Source organism: Aspergillus foveolatus (assembly GCF_047715535.1).
Source record: "Aspergillus foveolatus strain CBS 279.81 unplaced genomic scaffold BDW70scaffold_7, whole genome shotgun sequence".
NCBI classification, from domain to species: domain Eukaryota; kingdom Fungi; phylum Ascomycota; class Eurotiomycetes; order Eurotiales; family Aspergillaceae; genus Aspergillus; species Aspergillus foveolatus.
The window spans coordinates 364155-379261 of NW_027396071.1; the positions used below are offsets into that span (position 1 = coordinate 364155).

Here is a 15107-nt window from a genome sequence, read left to right on the forward strand (position 1 = left end):
CTTGTAGCCCTCGTAAATCTGCCCGGAAGGGTTAGATGAAGCTCTGCTAGCGGGTGAAAAGTGCCTGGTTTCAGCAACACAAGCTTACTTTGTCGTATAGCCATCTGCAGCGCCCGATACGAGGCTCCTGAATGCTGCCTTCCTAGTCAGTAGAACGGGTGTGCGTCTGACAGCTTCCACCATAGACCCCGTTAAATCGCCGTCTCTTCGAGGCCTGGCCCTGTCATCATTCTGCTCAGCCTCGTCGGGTCTCACTGTAATTCATCAGTTTAGACCGCGCGCAAGGCAGCCGGCTGCTCACGGAAGAACCACATGCGAGGCATATTTGCCTGTATTGCCACTCGATTCTCAAGTGTGTTTGCAAGACTCAAGGTGAAGGCAAAACAAGGTAGATGGGGCTTTCAGGTGGTAGATCGAATAGAGCGATCAGCCACATGTGCTTGTGGCGGTGCGCACCTCTTGCCACTGACGGTGAAGCATTATGCGCCACATTCGTACGTGGCCACGTGCAAGGTTCGACCAAAAGTATCCCGTCGAAAGAAAGAATCTCCAAGTAACGTCATGAGATGCGGAAAAACTACCCGTGGCTCGTGGGGACCTATTGTAAACCTAATGTAAGAGGAAAATGCTCAAGCCGTCAATCGGAATATCGCATCGAATGCCTACTGACATTACCTTAGAGCACGTAACTCTGGGCATCGGGGCGCAGCAGTGGCCAATCAGCCAACCACCTCCCGGCAACGAGGTCTGAGCTTTTTCCCTGTCTGAAGAACATCGTGGATCGGCTGCGTCGGTACTATTGGCTAGACAATGTCAGCATCATTAGGCGCTGGACCCAACCCCCTGCCTGAGTCTCCCCAGTCACCACTGCAGACTACTCAGACTGGATCCTCTGTCGCAACCTCGTATTGCTCGACTAAAAAGGAATCTCATCTAGTCAGCGCTTAGCAATAGACCAGCAGAAGCGCTTTCATCTAGCCCCGTGTTTCACAGAAGCAGCTTTTGCCGCCGTGCTCTGTTTGTTGAGACGGCCGAGACGAGAAGAGCGGCGACTTTATACGGTCTCTAGCAGCAACACACTATCGACATTTGGAAGACCCTGCCAAGGAGACCTAGAAACGAGAATTGATTGCGTTTAATTCTCGGCAGGCCAATCATAATATTCAAAAATTGATTATTTGTCGGGTGGGTAGCATCTCTGCCTCGTCATACTATCTTTTGCACTGCCTCAATGGCCAAGAGCACACCTCATTATATAACTCGAACGAGTTTGCAAACTCTTGGATGGCTCTCTCGATGGAAGATAATTCACAATAATATACACATTTTTCACTCTACTACGCGGCAGTTCGTCTATGCTTATGGCGAACCCTAACTATTTCGGATCCTTTGAGGGCTCGTCGCGACTGCCAACTCCCCAGATTGAGATCCATGAAGACGACCGAAGCTCATCATTTTCGCCCGGGCAAACGGGCTCAAGGACACTTATGCCATCTGCAGATCGATTAACGGTGAACCATGACCCCCCGCGTTCATCACATTCTCTCGACGGGGACACGCTCCGCGCTCGCGCCGATTCTACGGTGTCGAGTGCAGAGACCATTGTCCACGCGGAGGCGTCATCGAAGTTAGAGCCTACAAAAGGGGCACTCAAAACCGACTTTTCACATCTTGACGACGTACCGCTTTCCGAAGCTCTTAACCCAGATCCTCAATATGTCCAGGATTTCGAAGTACAAGATAACAAATTCCCTTTCTCGCCTGGCCAGCTGAACAAGATGTTGAATCCCAAGTCTCTGGCTGCATATCAAGCATTGGGGGGACTGTCAGGGTTAGCCCAGGCTTTAAGAACAGATCTCAAATCTGGTTTATCTACAGACGAGACAAGGCTGCAGGGAAAAGTTGTGTACAATGCTGAAACAACATCATTTGACTACGTTGAAGATGCAGGTAGCTCAGAAGGCGCAGATACGCAGTTCTCTGATCGGGTACGGGTTTTCAGTCAAAATAGACTGCCGGCGAGAAAGACAACCGGGTTTTTCATGTTGCTGTGGATGGCTTACAATGATAAGATCATCATTTTGCTGACTATTGCCGCGGTTGTCTCTCTTTCTTTGGGTATATATCAGACCATCGATGAAGGGCATGGAGTGGACTGGATTGAGGGTGTTGCTATCGTCGTCGCCATTGCCATCGTTACGCTTGTGACGGCGTTGAATGACTGGCAGAAGGAGCGGCAATTTGCAAAACTCAACAAGAGAGTAAGTCTCCTTACCCTGCGTCTGTTACGGATCTAACGAGTATAGAATGATGACCGCGAGGTGAAAGCCGTACGTTCCGGGAAGGTGGTTATGATCTCGGTCTTCGATATCACCGTCGGTGACGTCCTTCATGTTGAGCCTGGGGACTCTGTCCCTGCCGACGGGGTCCTCATTTCTGGCCATGGAATCAAATGCGACGAATCATCTGCTACTGGCGAGTCTGACCAGATGAAGAAAACAGACGGATTCGAGGTATCGCGACAGATTGCCAATGGCACTGCCACCAAGAAGCTCGACCCCTTTATGATCTCCGGCAGCAATGTCCTTGAGGGAGTCGGGTCCTATCTCGTGACAAGTGTCGGAAAGTACTCTAGCTATGGCAGAATCCTCATGTCTTTACAAGAATCCAACGACCCTACGCCTCTCCAGGTTAAGCTTGGACGACTCGCAAACTGGATCGGATGGTTAGGATCGAGGTAAGATCAAGATGCCCCGCCCCCTGTATGTGGTCATGCCCTGACTGTGGAAGTGCTGCCATTGTTCTCTTTTTCGCTTTACTCTTTCGCTTCCTCGCCAACCTTGGGAGCAATCCTGGCAGCTCGGCTGCCAAAGGCCAAGAATTCGTAGACATCCTTATTGTGGCAGTGACTGTTATTGTCGTGGCTATTCCTGGTGAGTATTCCTCGTCCAGGTATTTTACGTTCTATCTAACCCCGACTAGAGGGCCTTCCGCTGGCCGTGACGTTAGCCCTTGCCTTCGCTACGACAAGAATGGTCAAAGAGAACAACCTCGTTCGTGTTCTAAGGGCTTGCGAAACCATGGGCAATGCAACAGTCATCTGTTCTGACAAGACAGGCACGTTGACTCAGAATAAGATGACCGTCGTTGCCGGGACGTTGGGCACGAAAGGTTTCAGCCAGCATTCAGGGGATGAGTCTACCTCCATGTCTGCTGCGGAGCTCCTCAAGATGTGTCCAAGGGAAGCTCAGGACCTCCTTGTCAAGAGCATTGCTCTTAACTCGACAGCATTCGAGGAAGTTAAAGAGGGCACGAAAGAATTTATCGGCAGCAAGACTGAAGTAGCACTGCTGCAGCTTGCTAGAGACTATCTTGGGATGGATGTGGCCACTGAGCGAGCCTCCGCGACGATTATTCAGCTGATCCCGTTCGACTCCGCTCGAAAATGCATGGGGGTAGTCTACCAGGTCGCTGATGGGCATTACCGCCTCCTCGTCAAGGGAGCAGCCGAGATAATGGTCGACAAATGCTCGAACAGAATAGACTACGACTCGAACAAGCTGCGCATTGAACCCGCAGCTGCAAAGGACAAGCAAGAGGTCCTTGAGATCATAGAGTCATACGCAAAGAAATCCTTGCGTACAATTGGATTGGTCTACAAGGACTTTTCTGCACCTACCTGGCCTCCACCCGAAGCTGTCCGCGTTCAGGATGACCCAGACTCTGCCGACTTCGACACCATCTTTCATGACATGACGTGGCTTGGAGTGATGGGTATCCAGGACCCCCTTCGTCCTGAGGTTCCTGCTGCTATCGAGCGCTGCCATGTTGCCGGTGTCCAGGTGAAAATGGTTACGGGTGACAATATCAACACCGCTACTGCCATTGCTGAGTCGTGTGGCATTAAGACCGAGGATGGCATAGCCATGGAGGGTCCCACATTCCGCCGACTTTCCGAGGAAGAAATGGATAAGGTTATCCCTCGACTTCAGGTTCTGGCACGCTCTTCTCCTGAAGACAAGCGTATCCTGGTAGCTCGCCTGAAGAAGCTGGGTGAAACCGTGGCAGTAACAGGTGATGGCACTAATGACGGACCAGCCCTGAAAACCGCAGACGTAGGATTCTCCATGGGTATCGCAGGCACTGAAGTCGCCAAAGAGGCCAGCTCCATTATTCTCCTCGACGACAACTTCAAGTCAATCGTGACCGCAATCGCCTGGGGCCGTGCAGTCAACGACGCTGTCGCAAAATTCCTCCAGTTTCAAATCACAGTAAATATTACCGCCGTCGTCCTCACTTTCGTCTCCTCTCTCTATAACTCCGACAACGAGAGTGTGCTCAGCGCCGTTCAGCTCCTCTGGGTGAATCTGATCATGGACACCTTTGCCGCGCTGGCACTCGCAACCGACGCGCCAACAGACAAGATCCTCAACCGCAAGCCTGTGCCCAAGAGCGCCTCGCTCTTCACGGTGACCATGTGGAAGATGATCCTCGGCCAAGCCATTTATCAGCTTGGCATCACATTTATGCTCTATTTCGCCGGTGACAGTATCCTGTCAGACTACCTCTCTTCCGACCCAGACATCCGCCACCGCCAGCTCGATACTATCGTCTTCAACACCTTTGTCTGGATGCAGATATTCAATGAATTCAACAACCGCCGCCTTGATAACAAACTCAACATTTTCGAAGGCATGCACCGCAATTATTGGTTTATTGGGATCAACTGCATAATGGTCGCTGGCCAAGTCATGATTATCTACGTTGGCGGCGAGGCCTTCAACGTCCGCGAGATTACCAGCGTGCAGTGGGGCGTTTGTATCGCTTGCGCATTTGGTTGTCTCCCCTGGGCTGTTGTACTCCGCTGCATCCCCGACAAACCAGTTGGTATTGTCCTCGACGCCGTGACTGCCGGTATCGGTTTCGTTTTGAAGCCTCTCGGCCGCGCTTTTGCTGCATTTGGACGACCAATCAAACGGATAATTCGCAGACGCCAGAACAAGAACAAGTCAGACGAAGCGAACTCCCTGGCAGATCTAAAGGAACAGCGTGTTCCCGACGAGGAACAGCGCTCTGTGCCCCAACTTACATTTACGACCCCTGACGATGTTTCCAGCAGATAATACGCTCATTGTTTTTCGGCATTTGTACCATAATCTATACGTACCTGACTTTGGCGTTCTCATGGGCGGCTTGGGGGTTTCGAGATACCACGATACATCCGGTTCATTTTTTTGGCATTTTGCATAGCGAAGGCTTTCTTTTCTTTTCATCTTCTGGGCCAATAACGAAACATATACACTAATCTGAGTAGCTGAACAATATTCTAGACTTTTTATCTGTTTACCCGTAGGTATGTGAAGTCCGTAGTTGTAGGGTTTAAGAGAGAGTGCCTTAAGCAAGAAGGCGATTACTCAATTACTCCTCACAAGCACAAACACCAGAAGCTGACCATTGATTATTGTAGCTTGCGATATCAAACAGCCTGAAACTTATCAAATAATCGCATTTTTCAATTCAAAGAGTTACTCAAGAGAATTGATTGTCCTTGCTCACAGAAAGCCAGCTGTCATAAGCTGGTTGCCTTCCCGCGTGGAACTGGACTGAGCCTTTCTTAATCGATGACGACCCAACTTCTCCCTCCTCCAGCTCCACCGCAACACAACCACTTCCTTAACCCTCCTAATTACAACCATCGACGCCCCAGATAGCTCTAAATTCCATTTAGCTAGCTTTCGAATCTCTCAATCTTCCCAACACCGCCCATCGAACATCTCAAACCAACCAACGAATCGGTCATCAAAATGTCCACGTTAAACTATCGCACCATAAACATCGACGCCCTTGACCCAGACTCACCCCAGAATTTCCCGCTTACCACTCTCCTCCCTTCCACCCTTCCTCTGCCCCAAGGCTCGAGTGACGCCGCAAATACAGCAACGCAGGTGCGGCAACTCCTGCGCTCGGGCGACCCCGCCGCGGCGCTAATTCACGTGCTTGACACGGCGCCCCTGGGCGGCGACGAGGGCGCGAAGCAGGTCCATCTTGCGACGGTCATTGATGTCCTGCAGGGGATTCGGCAAGGTGAGATGGGGAGGGTTTTGCAAGCGGTGCTGGAGGGTCCGGGCGGTGTGGAGAGGGGGGATTGTTTGATGAAGTACTTGTATGCCTCTCCCCATTTCTCTTTTTTCTTTCTTTTTCTTTCTTTTTTTTTTTTTTGATTTGTGAAGTGAGGGCTCAGGCTAATTATATGCGCTGGTTTAGGTACAAGGGTATGGCAGCTGGTGGGCCGAGTAACGGTGCGCAGAGTCCCAGGAAGTCGGTATCGCCGCAGAGCACGGGGTTCTCGCAGATCCAGGCGCGGAATCTTGGTGAGGGAGGTGGTGGGCAACAAATGAGTGTGCTTTTGAACTGGCATGAGAAGCTGGTCGAGTTGACGGGGACGGGGTCGATTGTGCGTGTCATGACCGACCGGAGGACCGTTTAGTCTTTAAGCGGCTTTCGTGTTGTCATTCAAATGCTTTGTTCGTGATACTGTACAGAAGCTATAGACTATGGCCTGAAATCACCACCACCAAGAATATCCTTCAGATTGACCTCCCCACTTCCCCTCGGCAACGGCTTGCTCTGTCCTTCTCCCTCTTTCCATCCGATCATGTATATCAACCGGAATGTCGCCGGAATCCCACGGCTCCCCTCCTCCATATGCAGTTGCCGGTAGATCGCCTCGTTGGCGAGCAGCACATCTCTCGAAATAGGTCCCTGCTCCCGCTGCAGAATTGCATTGTTCTCACCCATCGCCTGCAGATCCGCCATGAGCGAAAACGTATCCGGGAATTCCACCACAATATCCTCCACATCGACCGTAAGCATCTTGAACCCAGCCTTGGTCAACAACCCTCCCACATCTCTCACATCCGCAAGCGGACTAACATGAGGCGAGACACCACCTCTCCGCTCTAAATCTGCCAGCTGCAGCGACGTTCGTAGCTCAAAGAGCGTATCACCTCCAAACATCGCCGCGATGAACGGGCAGTCCGGCTTCAAGATCGAATTCACTTGCGCCAGTAACGAGGGAAGATCGTTTATCCAGTGGATTGAAAGCGACGAGAGAACTGCATCGAAGGTGTTGGGTTCGTAGGGGAGAGACTCGAGGTCCGGAATGACTTTGCGGGTTATAGGGAGGAGTTTGTTGAAGGGAAGGTCTGCGTCGCGGTGCAGGAGGGCCGACGAGGTCTCGACGCAGGTGAGGTGGTCTATCCGGTCTGCAAGGGTGACTGGCTCCCCGCCTGACGAGATTGTCGCACCCTCGGGGGTTATGGTGGTTGCTCCTGCGGCGGCCGGGTCTGTGTCTCCGTCTGGGGCTGCTGCTGCGTCAAGGGGGGGAATGGGAGTTGTTAGGGCGCGGGCGATGTTGCAGCTGTTTGCACCGAGATCGAGAACATTGGGGAATCTTCGTTTTATGTCCTAGTTTCCATCAGTCTTCCTCTTCTACTGAATAAATGACTAGCTAGCTAGCTAGCTAGCTAGCTAAGCTCCATAGATAACTAGGTGAGGCCGTACAAGAAGACGTTCACATAGCCGCATGGCCACCTCGTCTCTGAGATAGTCGACTTTTCGACTCTCTTCGACATTCTGTGCGGCGCGGTCTTTCTGGAGGTGTTTAACCTTGCGGTTGAAGATTTCGAGCACAGGATTGCCTGGGGTTTGGCTAGCGTAGGTGCGGCGAGGCGTCCATGAGGCGCGGAGAACGGGGCGGAAGTGCCGGAGAGATGACATTGGTGTAGATCAGGTATATGCTGCAGTGGTAATAAATCTTAATGGAATTCTAGCGGGCTTGGTGGTTAAATGGCCATTTCTGCGGAAGCGAGTTGTGACGTCGGAGAGGAAATCTTTAGCACGTCGATTGGCGATAAGGAGCTCTTTTCCAGCAAGCACGCCGCTTGCACCTCACAACGATCCTTCACCCCTTAATTGGGTCCCGGCAGACTGTCAGGTAAGAATTGGAGGCTACTACTCTCTGTTTCTCATATCTAGACTAACTACCTCAGCATGGCGTGTCCATTCCCTTACACGTTCATCTCCTGCCCGTGTGCAGACACCTCCGTGCCCGATCCCTCCAGGAAACGGAGGTCAAGAGAGTCGCCGCATAGAGCCAGCCCCGTGAAGCCACGCCCACAGCCGGTGATATCTGATGACGAGGACGAGGACGAACAGACATTTGACCCGCGGGCGCCGCGGTCGAATTTCTCGCTGTACCCGCCAGAGCAGCTCCTCTACTGCGAGGACTGCCACCAGATCAAGTGCCCGCGATGCATCACGGAGGAGATACTGTGCTGGTATTGTCCGAGCTGTTTGTTTGAGACTCCAAGTAGTCTTGTACGATACGAAGGGAATCGGTGCGTTCGAAACAATACCTTGGTTTTGATGAGGGTGGCACTGACTGATTAGATGCGGGCGGAATTGCTTCAACTGCCCAAGCTGTACTGCGCCGCTTGCTGTTACGGCGCTGGAGGGCGATCCCTCCGGGGAGCAGGCAGGGCCGTGGGTGCTGTCTTGTAACTACTGCATGTGGACAACGTTGGATATTGGGATCAAGTTTGACAAGCCGACCAATATCCGTGCCCAGCTGTCCAAGTTGACGACCGAGCCGTCCTCCACGACCGCATCTCGCTCTCGCGGGGCATCACGCTCTTTCGGAGACCTCAAGTCCCCCTTGTCCGTGTATTCATCTATCGATGAGCAACTCCCGTCTGCTGGGACAAGCCAACCCGGCGAGGAACAGCCTACAAACACCCATACTCCGCGCACCCGCGATGCCCGATTCGCAGCCCTGAAAGCCTTCTATAAAGACCAGATATCCGCAACAAACACCACAGGCGTTGACCCAGGAGATTTCGCCGGCCAATTTTCCTCCCCAAACACTCTCCAACGTATCATGTCCATCTATACCCAATCCCGCCTCTCCACGCTCTACGGCAGTAGCAGCAAGAAGGCGCGTGCCAAACCGCCCGTTATGCGCGAAGCCCTGACACCAAGCGAGGGCCTCTTGATTCCCAATCGCCCCGAGTCTGAAGTTGCCATCATCCGCCGTTTCGCCTCAGACAACTGCGGCTGGGACGGCGTCGCCTCAATTGAACAACGCACCGCTCAGCCTCAATCCTTCAGCGCGCGCTTCGTCGAAGACCTCCTTCCCCTCCCAACCCTTCTCCGCACCAAACGCTCAAAGCGATGCAAATCATGCAAGCACATCCTCGTCAAGCCGGAGTTCAAACCACAGTCTGTCCGCTACCGCATTAAACTCATTGCAATCAGTTACATTCCCCTCCCTACGCTCCGGCCGCTCGTTCTTCCCCCCTCATCCTCCCAACCTGTCCCACCACCGCCGCCAGACCTCAACTCCCTTCAGCCACAAAAACCAATCCAGCTCCTCCTCACGCTTAAAAACCACATGTTCGACCCCGTCCGGATCACACTCGCAACTCCCTCCGTGACACCTGGCCGCGTCGCATCAAAGGTCACAATCCTTTGTCCGCAATTCGATATCGGCGCTAATAAAGACGCCTGGAGCGAAGCGCTCGAACCCGTTGCACCGCCCTATGAAAGGGTAGCTGAGGCTGGAAAGGTGTGGGAGAAGGGCCGCAACTGGACGACGGTTGTGCTAGAGGTCGTGCCTGGTTCGTTGCCTGGTCTGGGCGCGAAACGGTCGGCTACTGGGACCGGCAGTAATAGCGATGATGATGACGATGACGATGCTGATAATGACCCAGACGGCAGCGAGGATGCCGCTAAGGATGTATCAGGGCAGCTTGACTGGAGCGGGCAGGCCTCCGACCCGTCGCAGCAGATACGGCCTGATGAGGATGTCCTTGAGATTCCAGTGTTCGTGCGCATGGAGTGGGACTCAGATAGTCCGATGGAGTCAGAGGAAGGAGGGAAGGATTCCTTGGGTGCTGCTGCTGGGCTTGGTGTTGGTGGAGGAACGAAAAGAGAGTTGGCGTATTGGATGGTTCTGGGTGTTGGGCGGATTGTCTCACTATCTGCTGGCAGTTCCAGTTCTTCATAATTTTCCTCCACCCTTATCTACTAGATCCTAGGCAATTTCTTGATATACCCCGATGCTCATGCCATACTACTATAGAATCCAGTGCAGGCTTCGCGTCCACTTACTCATTACAGCTAGAAGAAAAATGAACTTGGGTAATTTTTTTATCTTTCAACCACGCCGAACAAAAGAGAACAGCCCGGGCCAAAACAGATCATGACTGAGTGTAATTATCACATCACATCACATTCCTTCCTTCCTCCCCGAGCGCGGGAGCAGTAGAGAGTAGACATAAAATGGGCCGAGCTTTCCTCTCCTCATGTCATAACCCACCACCACCTCCGCACCCATCATCCAGCATCCGAGTCTCAAAGGCGTAATTTAAAACTCAGAAGCACCACCCTGGGGGAACTCGAAAACGACAGCACGACCCGTCAGACGACGGTAGACCTCGCCGTAGGCGTCGAGGCGGTGGTCAACACCACCACGCTCCTTCTCGTCGAGGATGACCTTGAGAGTCTTGGAGCCGTCCTCCTTGGTGCGGATGCGCTTGCCGACAATCTCAACGGGGTAGACGAGGTCGTCAAGGATGGCGTCGTGGACGGCAGTGAGGGTACGGGAACGGGGGCGCTTCTGCTTCTGGTTGGTGCGGGAGTTGACGGAGCGCTTGGGCTTGGGGAGGATGCGGCGCTGAGCGACGAAGAGGACGTGGCGGTCCGAGAACTTCTTCTCAAGTTCACGGGTAAGGCTGGTATTGTCAGTTTGATTATATTCCCTTATCGAAGACTAATCGTGTTCATGGCGGGTTGGTATAGAGAGGATGGGTGGATGAAGCGTACCGCTGCTGGATCTTGTGGAAAGCCTGGAGGAGAGGGACGGGGACGAAGATGATGACAGCCTTCTTGCCGTGGCCGACCTCGACCTATAATCGAAGATGTTAGAACCCATCATGGAACCGAATTCTAACGTATGCATCCTCCCCCGGCCACTGTCAAACAACAATGCCTCCATTCGCTGTCAATTGACCGATCTCGATTATCCAATCTTATTATTTTTTTTTGACGTGTCTTCCCCATGGCCGTATACTTCCAATTCCACATTCCCGCAAAAATTTCCAACCAAGAGAAATTCCGTAACCGCTTACCTCACGAGCAGACACGAACTGCAGAGGCCGGAGAGTAGCCTTCAGATCCTGTGTGTTGCTCTCCAAGTCGAAGAGAGCACCCGCGATCGCGGTCTCCAGCTCGGAAGGGTTCTGCCTCGACGGCGAGTTGTGGGCGATCTTGTTGATGGCAGCCATTTTGAAAGGGAGTGTAGTGCAGACAGGGAGATCTGACTGTGCTGCTGCTGGGGGTGCTGTCCCTTTGATGTGGTTGCTGGCGGGTTGGTCGACGGAGAGCAATTCAAATTGCGACTTGTGAGGGCGGAGTTTGGGCGCTGTGGGATCGGAGGCTCGGCCTCGCTTAGCTGGGGTCTGCCTGTTTTGGTTTAGCGTGTCATGTGACTTAGATGCCCTCTACGGAGTATACAACTTATTTTCGAATGGAATACAATATTGGTGTATCTAACGAATGTATGTACTCAAATAATACAATGATACCATTAGCAAGTCGCTGAGGCGGCACAGGAAATCAGCATAGCAAGTCAGAACGCCACAAAACAACATGAAAACGCAAAGATCACTCTGTAACCAGGCGACGGACACGGTATCTGAAAAAAAAAGAGAATTAATACACATATTAACAAGCGCATCCCTCCTTGGCTGTCGCGGCGCCGCGATCTCCCAGGTTGACTCTTGAGTCGTCAGTAGATCGGCCGCCACCCCCTAGCGTAGTCTGACCGGTGCCTGCGCCAGCGCCTCGTCCACTCTTCAGACTGCTCTCCGGAATGGCATTGGCAATTGCAGTAAAGACGTCTGTCACATTCAGGCCCGTCTTGGCGCTGGTCTCAAAGAACAGAAGTCCCTCCTCGTCCGCATACGTACTCGCCTCCCGTGTGGGTACTTTGCGAGCATCTCCAGGTGTATTATCCTCCTGCTCTTCTTGGTTGTCGTCAGCGTCGTCGCCCTCTGCACCCGCCTCGCGTTCGGTCTCAGCTGGTGTCTCCCCGCCGTCGTTCGTCAAATCCAGCTTGTTGCCTACGAGAGCAATCACAATGCCAGGACTGGCTTGCCGCTGGAGTTCCGCCACCCAATGCTTGGCCTTGGTCAGAGAAGAGGGTTTGGTCACATCGTAGACTACCAGTGCCGCCTGAGCGTTACGGTAGTACATGGGGGCGAGCGAAGCAAAGCGCTCCTGCCCGGCGGTATCCCAGATCTCAAATTTGATTGTTCGGGAGGGAAGCGAGCATTTCTGAGTCAGAAACGCAGCTGAAATGGTCAGCTTCTGTGGAAAGAGATTGAACCGTCATCGCCGGTGCTTACCTCCAATCGTGGGCTCCTTGTTCTCTTGAAAGTCATTGTTGACGAATCGAAGCACCAGCGAGGACTATCAACCACAAAGCGTTAATTAAAGACTTGGCCAGCTTCGGTTACCCATGTACAACGAGGGAAACAAATGCCGAAGCGCGGATACCACCGCCCGAGGGGCGAACAGGAACAACGTACCTTTCCTACAGCGGCCTCCCCGAGAAGTACCAGTTTGACGCTGCTGCTCGGTTTCGGCGCATTTGCGGGCGTTGATTCAGACATTGTGGACGAAGCCCAACGAAGAGCGGTTATATCGATCAGGTCGTCTTGCAGCAACCGCTGGGTTATTAATCGTAGATACGAGTCGGTGACTTCAGATTCAAGAAAAGCAATCCGAGTAGCCTAGACACAAAAAAGAAAATAAGAAACAGGTTAGAGCTGCTGGTCTGTATTGAGTGCTCGGGATCAAGCAGGGGTTGTTTGACAGGCAGCAGACAAATGGAGAGGCGCAGAGCACACACCAGTACCTGGATAGGTGGAAAGAGCGGTGGACTGATGGAGATATGACAGTATGCTCTGCAGAATTCTAGATGCCTTGCAACCTAGGTAAGGCAGACAGACTAGATCTTGGAAACTCGCTGTTTGTTGGTTCTCCGAACAACAGGTCTCGTTTCGTCAGAGAGTCGGTCGATGCGATTACATTAGCACCACCAGTCGCATCCGTCGTAAGCAGGCGGAGACGTGGACAGCTAATGACGCTAGCCTATTAAAGATTAGCGCATTCAGGCAGTCACGGGAAGTCACGGGGACCTTGCCAGGGATCCAGTTAGTAGTTCTTGCGAGTCTCGGCGGCAAACAAAGAACCGTTGGATTAGAAAAGAAGTACCTCATTTTCATGATCTCGGCTTATTGTTTGCTTGCAGTCCATTAACAGATCTATTGGTTTGACTCTCGCTTGCATCAAAAGTAAAACAGACTGTGCTTTGCGCAAAGTCCTCGGCCTGGACCGATTACTCCAAGTCTCTGGGACAGCGCAATCGCAGGGAATCACAGTACCGTCCAGGCTCCGATGAACGAGGGAATGCAAGACCATCTTAGGCACCGCTTTAGTCAATGACGAGTCCCAATGGAAAATATCTCTGGTTGACACCCAATGCAGTCTAATTTGATTGGGCCCAGCCAGCACTAAAGCGCCGGGCTTGGGTACAAGTCACCACTCGCGATACCTAGTGCTGGCTGTTCCATGCGTAGGTACCTAGGGTCTTCGGTAGGTACAGAAGTAATTGGTATATTGAAAGGTTGTACATGTAAACGTGCGTTGACACGCACTCCGAGGAATGACGTGCCAGGGAAAGACGAACAGAAACCTAGTGGCTACATACCCGGGCTCCCACGACATGGGACTCTGCAGCCGTGATGGCTGCCCAAAAAAGAAAAAAGCACGGCGCAACGCAAGAACGCTGGACTCACGACAAGGGTCTGCTAGATAACTAAGGTAATGTTAGCTTGATTTAACAGGCCTTGGACGAATGAAAGCAACCTGCGTCTGTGGTATCCCGGCTAAACAATCAAGACCAAGGCGATGTCATCAACGGGGTTGTTCATGGGTTTGTTGGTCAGTGGTCAAAGGTTATTTGCTGCAGTCGCCCAAATCTATTAACCAAGGCATGCTTGCCAACACTGGCTTTCATTCACTGAAGGAATCTCAGGATAGTGTACAGGACTCGCGACAAAAGTACCACTCTTGCTTGACAAAGGAAATCTAGTATCGATCAAAAAGCAAAACGCACAGCTCAGAGCTAGAACGGAAGAAAAATAAAGAAAAAAGGAAAAAAAGAAAATAGGCGGAAGAAAATCGGCCGCGAGGCCACAATCTAATCTGTCTTGGTATCAACCCGTGCATCCCAAAATCTCAAACCCATTCCTGTCTATACCAAACGCCAGTACAAAGAAAACAACGGCAAACCCCAAAATTTCAAATTCCAGAAAAACATCGCAGGACTTTTTGGTGTCAAAACTGATCGTGGCCTCAACTGGTTCGTGTCGGTAAGGTATTAAACGGAGTAGAAGTGATAAATGAATAAAGTATCAGTCGAAGAGAAGAACGGCACGGTTGTGTCGATCGAGGAGGGTCGAACGTAAAGCTCCACTTGGAGAAAATGGCGGTATTAAAGCGATCTATGAAGTTCGAAACGAATAGCGGCCGATGATGAACAAGGTAGTGTTACAGGAAACTGCAAGGCGAGGTTAGCAATGAAACAAATGTACCGCGGCCGCAGCTGCGAGGGCCACTTACAGTCAAGATCGAGTTCATAACAGACACGTCAAACTCCAGAGGCCAAGGCGCCATTGAATAAATCCACAAACGACTTTCCGCACTGGAAATGATAAAAAATCGCAGGATCATGTGGTTGGCACATGCGATCGGAGCCCAGACGGTTATTTCGGCGGTGGTGGAGGAGCACCGGGCTTCTTGACTCCCGTCGTATCGTAGGCCCCCCGTCCCATATTGCAGGCTGAAAGGTCTCGAAGAATCATGTTGAGTTCTGCGCAGACAGCCATGGTCAGCTTAGGTGGATTCCAATGGACTGGAGGGAAAAAAGGAGCAGGGGATAATGCAGTGCTTATGAACCAGGACGCCGAGGGTGGATGACT

General features: G+C 52.1%; 7 protein-coding genes across 7 annotated transcripts; 4 read left to right on the forward strand and 3 right to left on the reverse strand.

Annotated features, from left to right (window-relative positions):
• Positions 1-1306: 1306 nt before the first annotated feature.
• pmcB (putative calcium-translocating P-type ATPase(PMCA-type)) lies at positions 1307-5330 on the forward strand. The gene is made up of 4 exons (XM_073735710.1): positions 1307-2261; positions 2307-2737; positions 2791-2933; positions 2983-5330. The coding sequence occupies exons 1-4, from the start codon at positions 1356-1358 to the stop codon at positions 5121-5123; spliced, it is 3621 nt and encodes a 1206-aa protein (XP_073599179.1). The 5' UTR covers positions 1307-1355; the 3' UTR covers positions 5124-5330.
• Positions 5331-5706: 376 nt separating this feature from the next.
• Positions 5707-6520, forward strand: BDW70DRAFT_109334 (actin-related protein 2/3 complex subunit 5 family protein). Its single transcript, XM_073734492.1, has 2 exons — positions 5707-6163; positions 6265-6520. Exons 1-2 carry the CDS (start codon positions 5805-5807, stop codon positions 6485-6487), a joined length of 582 nt encoding a protein of 193 aa, XP_073599180.1. The 5' UTR covers positions 5707-5804; the 3' UTR covers positions 6488-6520.
• Positions 6265-7843, reverse strand: BDW70DRAFT_109336 (uncharacterized protein). The gene is made up of 2 exons (XM_073734493.1): positions 7564-7843; positions 6265-7467 (listed from the first exon to the last, which is right to left on the reverse strand). The coding sequence occupies exons 1-2, from the start codon at positions 7777-7779 to the stop codon at positions 6553-6555; spliced, it is 1131 nt and encodes a 376-aa protein (XP_073599181.1). The 5' UTR covers positions 7780-7843; the 3' UTR covers positions 6265-6552.
• A 79-nt stretch (positions 7844-7922) lies between these two features.
• Positions 7923-10094, forward strand: BDW70DRAFT_109338 (putative dynactin Arp1 p62 subunit RO2). The gene is made up of 3 exons (XM_073734494.1): positions 7923-7996; positions 8052-8399; positions 8452-10094. The coding sequence occupies exons 2-3, from the start codon at positions 8053-8055 to the stop codon at positions 10064-10066; spliced, it is 1962 nt and encodes a 653-aa protein (XP_073599182.1). The 5' UTR covers positions 7923-7996; position 8052; the 3' UTR covers positions 10067-10094.
• Positions 10095-10147: 53 nt separating this feature from the next.
• BDW70DRAFT_129893 (40S ribosomal protein eS7) lies at positions 10148-11433 on the reverse strand. Its single transcript, XM_073735711.1, has 3 exons — positions 11190-11433; positions 10885-10967; positions 10148-10793 (listed from the first exon to the last, which is right to left on the reverse strand). Exons 1-3 carry the CDS (start codon positions 11343-11345, stop codon positions 10427-10429), a joined length of 606 nt encoding a protein of 201 aa, XP_073599183.1. The 5' UTR covers positions 11346-11433; the 3' UTR covers positions 10148-10426.
• A 144-nt stretch (positions 11434-11577) lies between these two features.
• Positions 11578-13127, reverse strand: BDW70DRAFT_109350 (Rab family GTPase). The gene is made up of 3 exons (XM_073734495.1): positions 12651-13127; positions 12468-12531; positions 11578-12413 (listed from the first exon to the last, which is right to left on the reverse strand). The coding sequence occupies exons 1-3, from the start codon at positions 12732-12734 to the stop codon at positions 11785-11787; spliced, it is 777 nt and encodes a 258-aa protein (XP_073599184.1). The 5' UTR covers positions 12735-13127; the 3' UTR covers positions 11578-11784.
• A 469-nt stretch (positions 13128-13596) lies between these two features.
• Positions 13597-14103, forward strand: BDW70DRAFT_129896 (uncharacterized protein). Its single transcript, XM_073735712.1, has one exon. It carries the CDS (start codon positions 13696-13698, stop codon positions 13867-13869), a length of 174 nt encoding a protein of 57 aa, XP_073599185.1. The 5' UTR covers positions 13597-13695; the 3' UTR covers positions 13870-14103.
• The last annotated feature ends 1004 nt before the right edge of the window (positions 14104-15107 follow it).

What these genes read in the sequence shown, in the direction of transcription:
- BDW70DRAFT_109338 (XM_073734494.1), top strand. Translation starts at nt 8,053, where the DNA reads ATGGCGTGTCCATTCCCTTACACGTTCATCTCCTGCCCGTGTGCAGAC. An exon ending in GTACGATACGAAGGGAATCG is followed by an intron (nt 8,400 to 8,451) that starts GTGCGTTCGAAA and finishes CTGACTGATTAG; the next exon opens with ATGCGGGCGGAATTGCTTCA.
- BDW70DRAFT_129896 (XM_073735712.1), top strand. Translation starts at nt 13,696, where the DNA reads ATGCGTAGGTACCTAGGGTCTTCGGTAGGTACAGAAGTAATTGGTATA.
- BDW70DRAFT_109334 (XM_073734492.1), top strand. Translation starts at nt 5,805, where the DNA reads ATGTCCACGTTAAACTATCGCACCATAAACATCGACGCCCTTGACCCA. An exon ending in GATTGTTTGATGAAGTACTT is followed by an intron (nt 6,164 to 6,264) that starts GTATGCCTCTCC and finishes GCGCTGGTTTAG; the next exon opens with GTACAAGGGTATGGCAGCTG.
- BDW70DRAFT_109350 (XM_073734495.1), bottom strand. Translation starts at nt 12,734, where the DNA reads ATGTCTGAATCAACGCCCGCAAATGCGCCGAAACCGAGCAGCAGCGTC. An exon ending in GGGAGGCCGCTGTAGGAAAG is followed by an intron (nt 12,532 to 12,650) that starts GTACGTTGTTCC and finishes TGTGGTTGATAG; the next exon opens with TCCTCGCTGGTGCTTCGATT. An exon ending in CAAGGAGCCCACGATTGGAG is followed by an intron (nt 12,414 to 12,467) that starts GTAAGCACCGGC and finishes TGACCATTTCAG; the next exon opens with CTGCGTTTCTGACTCAGAAA.
- pmcB (XM_073735710.1), top strand. Translation starts at nt 1,356, where the DNA reads ATGCTTATGGCGAACCCTAACTATTTCGGATCCTTTGAGGGCTCGTCG. An exon ending in TTGCAAAACTCAACAAGAGA is followed by an intron (nt 2,262 to 2,306) that starts GTAAGTCTCCTT and finishes TAACGAGTATAG; the next exon opens with AATGATGACCGCGAGGTGAA. An exon ending in ATCGGATGGTTAGGATCGAG is followed by an intron (nt 2,738 to 2,790) that starts GTAAGATCAAGA and finishes TGACTGTGGAAG; the next exon opens with TGCTGCCATTGTTCTCTTTT.
- BDW70DRAFT_129893 (XM_073735711.1), bottom strand. Translation starts at nt 11,345, where the DNA reads ATGGCTGCCATCAACAAGATCGCCCACAACTCGCCGTCGAGGCAGAAC. An exon ending in AGTTCGTGTCTGCTCGTGAG is followed by an intron (nt 10,968 to 11,189) that starts GTAAGCGGTTAC and finishes CTTCGATTATAG; the next exon opens with GTCGAGGTCGGCCACGGCAA. An exon ending in TTCCACAAGATCCAGCAGCG is followed by an intron (nt 10,794 to 10,884) that starts GTACGCTTCATC and finishes TGACAATACCAG; the next exon opens with CCTTACCCGTGAACTTGAGA.
- BDW70DRAFT_109336 (XM_073734493.1), bottom strand. Translation starts at nt 7,779, where the DNA reads ATGTCATCTCTCCGGCACTTCCGCCCCGTTCTCCGCGCCTCATGGACG. An exon ending in GGCTATGTGAACGTCTTCTT is followed by an intron (nt 7,468 to 7,563) that starts GTACGGCCTCAC and finishes GATGGAAACTAG; the next exon opens with GACATAAAACGAAGATTCCC.